We start from the raw sequence: 8,110 nt of genomic DNA on the forward strand, positions 1-8,110 counted from the left end.
TATATATATATATTTATTTATTTTTAACACTTTATTAATTTCACAATTGTCAAAAATTTTTAGTAGATTTAAAAATCTAGAGATATTATTTAAAAAAAAAAAAAAAAAACAATAGAGTGCTAAGATTACTTGTACTAAATACATATCTAAGTTTTTGTTAATGAAATTTTATTTAAAGCTGTTCATAAATAAGCGTGCTCTAATAATAGCTCTGGTATTGCTATTCTGTATTCAAGTCTTGTGTATTATATCGCGTGAGTAATGCGCATATACGTGCCGTTTATTTTTAGCAACGTAAAAAATTTTTGAAAAGTTGAGAGATTCTTGGAACAAAACAAAGAAAGTTCTTTTCATACAATTGTTAATTTAAAAATTTTCTTTCAATTTGTAAAATTCTTGGAATAGATAAATGCAATTATATATTGTCTTTTAATGGTTATATATGTCTCTTTGCTAATTATACATTAAATTTCTTAATAATTGACATAACGCATATTATAGGTAGAATTTATAATTGCCAACAGTCCGTGAAATCACTAGCAATAAATTTACCGATTACAGATAATAACTGATTTCAATTACAATTTATACGAGTCAAGAAAAATTTAAATTTGAATTCGCGGCAGGAGGAGAACGACGGTGAGCAGCGAAGCGGCTGTAATTATCAATCTCTCTCTCTCTCTCTCTCTCTCTCTCTACATCATTTATTTTAGCTCTACATTTTCTGATTTTTAACATTTTTTAAACAAGGTGTAGAGAGAGGGGGAGGAGAGAGAGAGAGATTGATAATTACACCCGCTTTGCTGCTCATCGTTGTTCTCCTCCCGCCGCGAATTCGTCAACTCCACTCCGCCTTGCTATATCTTTGTTTTTCTTCTATCGGGCGCTAATTTGCTAAAATAACGAACTGAAAGCTCAGATCAAAAAATGACTCAGGACTTTTCTACTTGGATTTTTATCCTGTATCTCATGGGATGCGTTCCACTTGACGTTCGCAACAATCGCGATTTCTTAATCATCTCATCCTTATTTAATATATTCGATTACAAAAAGGACAAAATGATACTCACGAGCGTTGCAAACGTTAAGTGGAACGCACCCATGGTATGCTCCATATAGGTATGTTTTTTTAGTTACATCCTGTATACTAATTGTTGATTGTCGATAAATACATTAGACAACATTTGTGAAATATTAATTGTTGATTGTCGATAAATACATTATACAACATTTGTGAAACTTACTGCAGAGGCGCTTGTGTAGCATTCTACGCATTCTACGTAATTTAGGATCGTATTGGATCGTATAAAATTTTTAAAAATTGTGAGACAGCTAGGTTTCTTCTTATAATTAATAAGAATGGGTAACTCTGCAACAAAAGTAGAATCGAAGCAGGAAGAAAAAAAGAAACTAAAACCTTGCTGTGCCTGTCCTGAAACTAAGAAAGCGAGAGACACGTGGTATGTAATATGATTTCTTAATCACGAATATAAAGTTATTTTAGGTTAAAAATGTTGCTATATTTTGTTTATCAAATGGAGATGTTTTATAAAAAATATGAATTTAAGATATCTTATATTTATATTTTAATACAGCTATTATATATCAATAGTTATGTGTATTCCATTTTAAGGTTATGCCTAAAATTAATTAAAGAGAATAGTTGTTTTCCATTTACATACAAGTAAACTGAGTATGAAATACTCAGATTAATGATGTCACTACTTGCTTACTTTTGTAAAATTAACAAATACCAACATAGGTTCATAACCTCAATTTTAAACCTCAATTGAGTACTCTACGAGGCTCAGTAAAGCACAGTGATCTCGATCTTGTGCAGTTTATAGGTAAAAATCTCAGTTGAATCTCCCTTATCAGAATACAAAATTAACGCGCATTCTACTGGATTATAACGTCACAAGTGCGAATTATCTGAGAATCGGTGTAAATGGAAAATAACTAATTAATTTTATCTTTTTGTAAGGTACTATTTTACATCATAAAGATAGATTTTATATCATAAAGTTATACTTTATATTTTCAGTATTATTGAAAAGGGCGAGGAAAAGTGCGGCGACCTCATAGAAGCGCATAAAACATGTATGCGATCAATGGGATTTAATATATAAAACATAGAATAATAAATGTCTTGACACCAAAGACGTCTTCGTCATAAAGGGCATATTCCACAAAGAATCTTGAGAAGTCTCAGGTTTTATAAGCATATTTATATACATACTTATGTATCTTTGTAAATAATTTTCTTGTTAGACTTGATAAAAAATAAACTATTATGTTTATGAAACTATATATACAAAATAGTTTAATTTAAATAAACTATTTGAATGACCTTCAAGAAACATGAGGTAGACTGTTGTAATATAACTATGTAAGAGAGAAATAAAATCATACACGTTTTTTTCTCGTTAAGATTTTTTCATATTTGTTTTTTTTTTTTTCATTAAGATTTAACGGCCTAAGTTGGTCCTTTCCTTTTGCTTTCATGGCATAGGATGAGAGAATGAGGAGCGAAGCCATATTGGGAATTCTAACAAAGCATATATTTTAATTTGATGTGTGGCTAATGCAAAGGTTTTACTCTTGCATAACAATTCCACAGCTTGGTTTCCCTGAACACTCCAAATAATGAACAGATTCTTAAATCGATATCTGGCGAAATCTCCAGTACTATAATTATAATATATCATTTTTCACAATTTTTACAGCCAGTCAATAATTTTATTGCGATATGGTCCTACTGGGCTGAAAGACAAACTTACATTTGACTGGTGCGTTATAAATATCGAAGCTATAAAACAACGACACAACGATCCCACGAGACATCGTGTTTTCATAGAACGGTCGTAAATATATTTTTAACTATAATAAATAGATTTTAGATATAATATCAGTACAATTTATGAAACATGATAAGAGAGTAATAATAAGAGAATGTACTAACTCACATAATCATCAAGTATATAATATAAATAACAAGTAAATGGACTTTTTTTTTCATCTATCTTCTCATTCACAGCATTGCGTTGGACTTACGAGCTATGACATAAGTAGCCTAAAGTCGATAGGATAATTAAATAGAATATTTATAATTAATACGAAAGTAGTTGTACTTTATGTGTGGGTAAGTGAGATACGATATAACGGAGAATGTGCAGATGTGTAATATATGTGTGGTGTATTTGTGTGTGTGTGTGTGTGTGTGTGTGTGTGTATGGATATATAGTATATAATATATACAATATATATGAAAATGCGATTTTTTTGGTCACTTTTGCAGACACTCCAGATTCTTTCATAGAAGCGTTTTAGCAATTAAAATGCGTCAAAGAATATCTCTTTCATATATAAAACTTGTCGTAAGGTATGCACCGTACGGTTCTCGGCACTTTTCATATTGACTAAAAGTCGACAACGCTTTGATGGAAATCTTTGTCAGATTGTAAGATGTAGAACGAGACAAGTGCTGGGAACACCGCGTTGATTCTGGAGCGTTTCCAAGAGTGTAACTGTTAAATATGGATGATTAGCGTCGTATTGATAACAGCATCACAGCTATGAAAAAGTCTCGTTTTCCAAGCTCTGCCACGGCTTTTTCGATGGTGCAACCGATCGGTACAAGACGATTGGTCGATGGGTTAGCACAGCCTGTTTGGTGCGACGAAAATTGAGCAGAATATTTTGGACAAGAAATGACGATCGATTTAACACTATGTTCCCACGGGCCTTTTATCCCGTCTTAAATCTGATAATTCCTCTTCGCAGAAATTTACGCGTAGTACGACAGATTTTTATTTAACATTAAGGACTTCTCCATTTAGGAAATGATTACGTACTCGTTTACAGCGACGAAGAGCCATTTTTTGATATTTAAATATTAACTCCGCAAAATTATTCACCGCGTCACAGGCTTCACGGGGACACAATGATTCAAGAAGTCAGTCCATCGTTAACAACTAGAGAGATGCAAGAATATATTGTTAAATAATACGAGATCTGCAACTATATATAATATACTACAATGGAATAATAGTCTGCTAGCGGTAGAAGAACAGGACATCGCGGTCACGTAATTTCAAGGATATTGAATAAGATTGGTTTGAGGCAGTAGTCTATAGTCTTTGCCCGAGGCTTGATTATTTCTCGGACCAGCAACTCTCACCTGTCTTGAGGAACTCGCATTGATCGTAATACTTTACTTTGCTAAAAAAGAAAAAAAAAGAAGTGAAATAAACACTTCGTGCGTATCGTTAATGAATAAGGAGGTTATTTAAAGACGCCTGTATACATTACCTGGTACTGCGCTTCTGTATCCATAGTACCGGTTACAGCCACAACTTGATACTGTCTGGCTTTCATTGCTACGGTGGACTTCCGTACGAGTCTCATCGCTCCGGGCGCGCTACTCGTACTATTGAAATGCGCCATTTGCGGTGGACTATGGCTCGGATCCAACACCAGCATAGCTATTGAACCGTCCCTTAGCTGTTCCACACCCATGATTGTTCTACTGTGCCCTAAATTTATTTGAGTGTGTTAGTTTGGTTTTAACTTCTGAAAAATGTACGCGAAGAGAAAAACGTTTACCTTGATGTTGAAGATAAATAGGTGGCTTGAAGTCTTCGCATCTTTGAAAGTATTGCAAGACCCAATTGAACAATTCAGGATGACCGCCGTCTGCGCTGGTAGGTCTATGAAAGTCCACCAGTTGACACCTGTACGAAGTCAGGGAGAGAAAAGTGTGCGTCGTATGACTCTACGATCAATCGCGTTCATGGAACTTACTTTATCCTCAAACTAGACAGCAGCGTGAATACCTCCGTGGCGCCGATCCACTTCCTAGTATTAACGAGTTTACCGCCGAGCTGCTCCGCGCCCTGGGTATCAAATCCCTGCGCCCACGCCCACTCGATCATCTTTTGCAATCTCGAGATCGATGGCATGGAGCTACGCAGGGGATTCTCTGTGGAACTGTTGCCGCCGGCTCCGGAACTCCACGCTTTGTAAACTAAATCGTTGTATCCTGTGTGGTGCAAGAGAGATGAGATTAGCATCTGCATATTTCTGTAACCGCAGCCCCAGCCCTTATCGCCGTAAGTCGATGCGTAATGGTCCACAGTGGAACACATCCAGGTATTCACTACGTTACTGCAAGCCTGACTAATGGCTCGTATTTTCGGGACCAGCCCTACAAGAGAGTAAATAATACGAAGTTTTTTAAATAAAGCCAGGCACTTTAGTACAAAAGATATTATAAATCATACATACCGCGCGTACAAGAACTACCGTCGTCGATACCGCTACTCTCGGCGACTCTGAGCTCGATTTGTCTTTCAAAGAAATCAGCCACCGTCATTTCACCCGCATACACAGCCCGCTGCATATTAGTGACACTCTGTTCTCTGAAGTTACCCTGATTGTCCATACCGTACTGCGCTCTCAGCATCTCAAATTCACGCTGTTCGCGTAGTTTCCTTACTTCCTTTTCTCTCCTCTCCATATCCCTTGCTAGCATACGGTCAGACGACACGTCCGGCGTTACGGGCGACGGCGTGCTCTTCTTGTTGAAGTGCTCTTCGATGTGTGCCATTAGGTCGTCATTATTTTTAAATAATGTACTAAGACATACTGGACAGGCAGGCGTGGAATCGTTACCGATAGTAGCCGTATCGGATTGTGAACTTGTTCCGTTTGCAGGACTATAATAAAAATAAATTATCATTAAACAATTGTCATATAATTGTGCTATAATTAATTCACTCGTATAGTCGTAGCGCTACTCTAAATATATTGCACGTGAATGCGTACCTAAGTATATCTTTGTGCTCGATATTAACATGTAACTCAAGATCAGAAGAATTCGGAAAAGACGTAACGCAAAGGGGGCAGTTGAAGACACCGTCCCGCGACGGCGGTGATTCCGGCGGGAAGGACGGCGAGGTGAGATCAAAATGTTGGCGATTGATATGCTCTTCCAGCTTCAGTGGACTGTCGGAACTGTAGGGGCACATCGGGCACTCCTGCACTGGAAGTTTCGGGGAAGCGTGCGAACGTAGTTGTAGATTTAGGCCTGAACGCAGCGGTGAACCTTGACCCGCTGCACCTTCTAACACTAAACAAAAAGAATACATTAATTTCCATTCACATTTTCAAATCGAATAGGCTTGTTCTTTTTAGCTGAATTTTTTACATAGTTCATTTTTCCTTCTATCCATGTTGGAGAAAAAAAAAAGGGAATTGTGTAAGTAATGAGACAGCTAAGTTTGCAGAGACAGATTTTGAGCAAAACATGCTAAATTTTTATAGCAAAAGAGAGCTACAAATTTCATATAGAATCTGATGACGATATAGATAGATTACCATCAAAAACAGAATAAATCCTGCTACTAGATTACTGTACACATAGATATTTCTCAGTTTTTACTGATACAATATATCAACAGATTGTCGACAGATTTTAAGTTTAATGCGGATATGAATCTGTATTAGAAATCTGATAGAATTTGGTACGAGTAAACTGCTACTATATTTTGCTATCTAAAAGTTCGACTAAAAAGAATAGAACAGTGCATATTCATTATATATACCAGCATTGGCATTGTTACTGTTGTTATTGTTGTTATTGTTATTCATGTTGGAACTTGTTACTTGGACCGGCTTTCTCAATGACAACTGCTTTTGCTGTTGCTGCTGCTGTTGCTGCAGTTGTTGTTGCTGCTGCTGCTGTTGCTGCTGCTGCTTGATGCGCTGACCCAGAGAGCTACCCCAGCCATTCTGCAAATGAGGTGGTCGCAGAGACATGGATGGCGAGAGTGCTCGACACTCATCGCGTCTGTTGTGTTCATCCATCAGCGAGTCATCGTCAATAAATGCCATCATGTCATTTTCCGGGGTACTGTAACATACAAGTGACAGCGTTAGCCGATCTTTCTCCATCGGGATCACTAGAGCAATAGAGCATGTCGAATGGTGTTTATGCACGAGCACACACGAATAACGAATGCTACAAGTACTAACGTTGAAGTACTTCATCCGTTATACTACAAAACGCATGTATTACATTTCAGTCAGCAAATTTCTCTTGCATTTTTCGATGTGCCGCCGCTTCCTCGCCGTTTCCCACATGAATGAATCCGGTACAGCTTCGCTGACACTTGCACACGTTTGTTCGTCCTCGTCGAGATGAGTTTTCATCTTCTTCTTCTTCTTCTTTAATTGAGTTTTCATCTTGATTCTTTAGATTCGCTCAAATACGCCTGTATTTTGTCTTGTATTTGTAAACGGTTGTCGACAATACGCTGTTATAGCCGTATCGTTCGATTCGGTATCATGACTGACAGGTGTTTCAAACCGTTCAGTTCGGTCCATATGGCTCGTTGGCGGGAAGCTAAATGTCAATTGCAATCAGCTGTAGTCAGCTATCGATAATTTACTGATGGTAATACTGTTACCTGTCGCGTCGGTAAGATGCTGGTAGAATAGAAATTATACGACGCACTCATTACGTTAAAATATAGGTAATTATAATATCAATAAATGATATTAATTGACAAATAATAATTAAATAAATCGGGAAATAATAATTGTCAACATTGTGTAACTAAAAATATACATCTATTTCTACAATATATCTATTTCTATAAGCGCAAAAATATTACAAGATTTTACAGAAATTATTGATTAGTGATATCTTTCATCTATTTCGGGATTCATTTTTCTTAGTGTATGTGTGCTAAAATTACACATAATTCAAGTAGGTAATTATCATCCCGAACAGCACACGTCCAATAAACATCGTATACTGTTTGAGTCAAATGTGATTTTAGCTGATTGGAAACTCACGATTAAAATCCACGATATAAAACACAAAGATAAATCTGATTTTCAGTTAAACATAGAGATTTCCGGTCAAAATTTACACACATTTAACTAAATAATTAGCTAAGTAATATTCATTAGACAATATTCAAACATATTACACATTAGATCTATTCGAGTTGCTTGCTTTTCTTTTATTATCAGGATTTTCACTTTCTCTTTCTTCAATATATATATATATATATATATATATATATATACATATTCGAATATA

The 8,110-nt window shown here is 36.1% G+C and overlaps 2 protein-coding genes across 4 annotated transcripts in view; one reads left to right on the forward strand and one right to left on the reverse strand.

Moving 5' to 3' along the window:
- Window positions 1–1,267: 1,267 nt before the first annotated feature.
- On the forward strand, window positions 1,268–2,188 carry Cox17 (Cytochrome c oxidase copper chaperone COX17). The gene is made up of 2 exons (XM_018544288.1): window positions 1,268–1,460; window positions 2,045–2,188. The coding sequence occupies exons 1-2, from the start codon at window positions 1,360–1,362 to the stop codon at window positions 2,127–2,129; spliced, it is 186 nt and encodes a 61-aa protein (XP_018399790.1). The 5' UTR covers window positions 1,268–1,359; the 3' UTR covers window positions 2,130–2,188.
- Window positions 2,189–2,478: 290 nt separating this feature from the next.
- LOC108777342 (zinc finger with UFM1-specific peptidase domain protein) overlaps window positions 2,479–8,110 on the reverse strand; it is an 8,200-nt gene continuing 2,568 nt past the window's right edge. The window contains exons 1-8 of one of the 3 annotated variants that reach the window (XM_018544192.1): window positions 7,079–7,385; window positions 6,606–6,913; window positions 5,827–6,130; window positions 5,287–5,717; window positions 4,804–5,206; window positions 4,606–4,733; window positions 4,312–4,535; window positions 2,479–4,221 (exon numbers count right to left, since the gene is read on the reverse strand). In XM_018544192.1, coding sequence (XP_018399694.1) covers window positions 4,177–4,221; window positions 4,312–4,535; window positions 4,606–4,733; window positions 4,804–5,206; window positions 5,287–5,717; window positions 5,827–6,130; window positions 6,606–6,913; window positions 7,079–7,245 — 2,010 coding nt within the window. In that variant the 5' untranslated portion in view covers window positions 7,246–7,385 and the 3' untranslated portion in view covers window positions 2,479–4,176. Of the gene's footprint in view, window positions 4,222–4,311; window positions 4,536–4,605; window positions 4,734–4,803; window positions 5,207–5,286; window positions 5,718–5,826; window positions 6,131–6,605; window positions 6,914–7,078; window positions 7,386–8,110 lie in introns of those variants that run through there. The other 2 variants (XM_018544194.1, XM_018544195.1) reach the window with 2 other exon arrangements.

Source organism: Cyphomyrmex costatus, unplaced genomic scaffold, assembly GCF_001594065.2.
Source record: "Cyphomyrmex costatus isolate MS0001 unplaced genomic scaffold, Ccosl1.0 scaffold43, whole genome shotgun sequence".
NCBI classification, from domain to species: domain Eukaryota; kingdom Metazoa; phylum Arthropoda; class Insecta; order Hymenoptera; family Formicidae; genus Cyphomyrmex; species Cyphomyrmex costatus.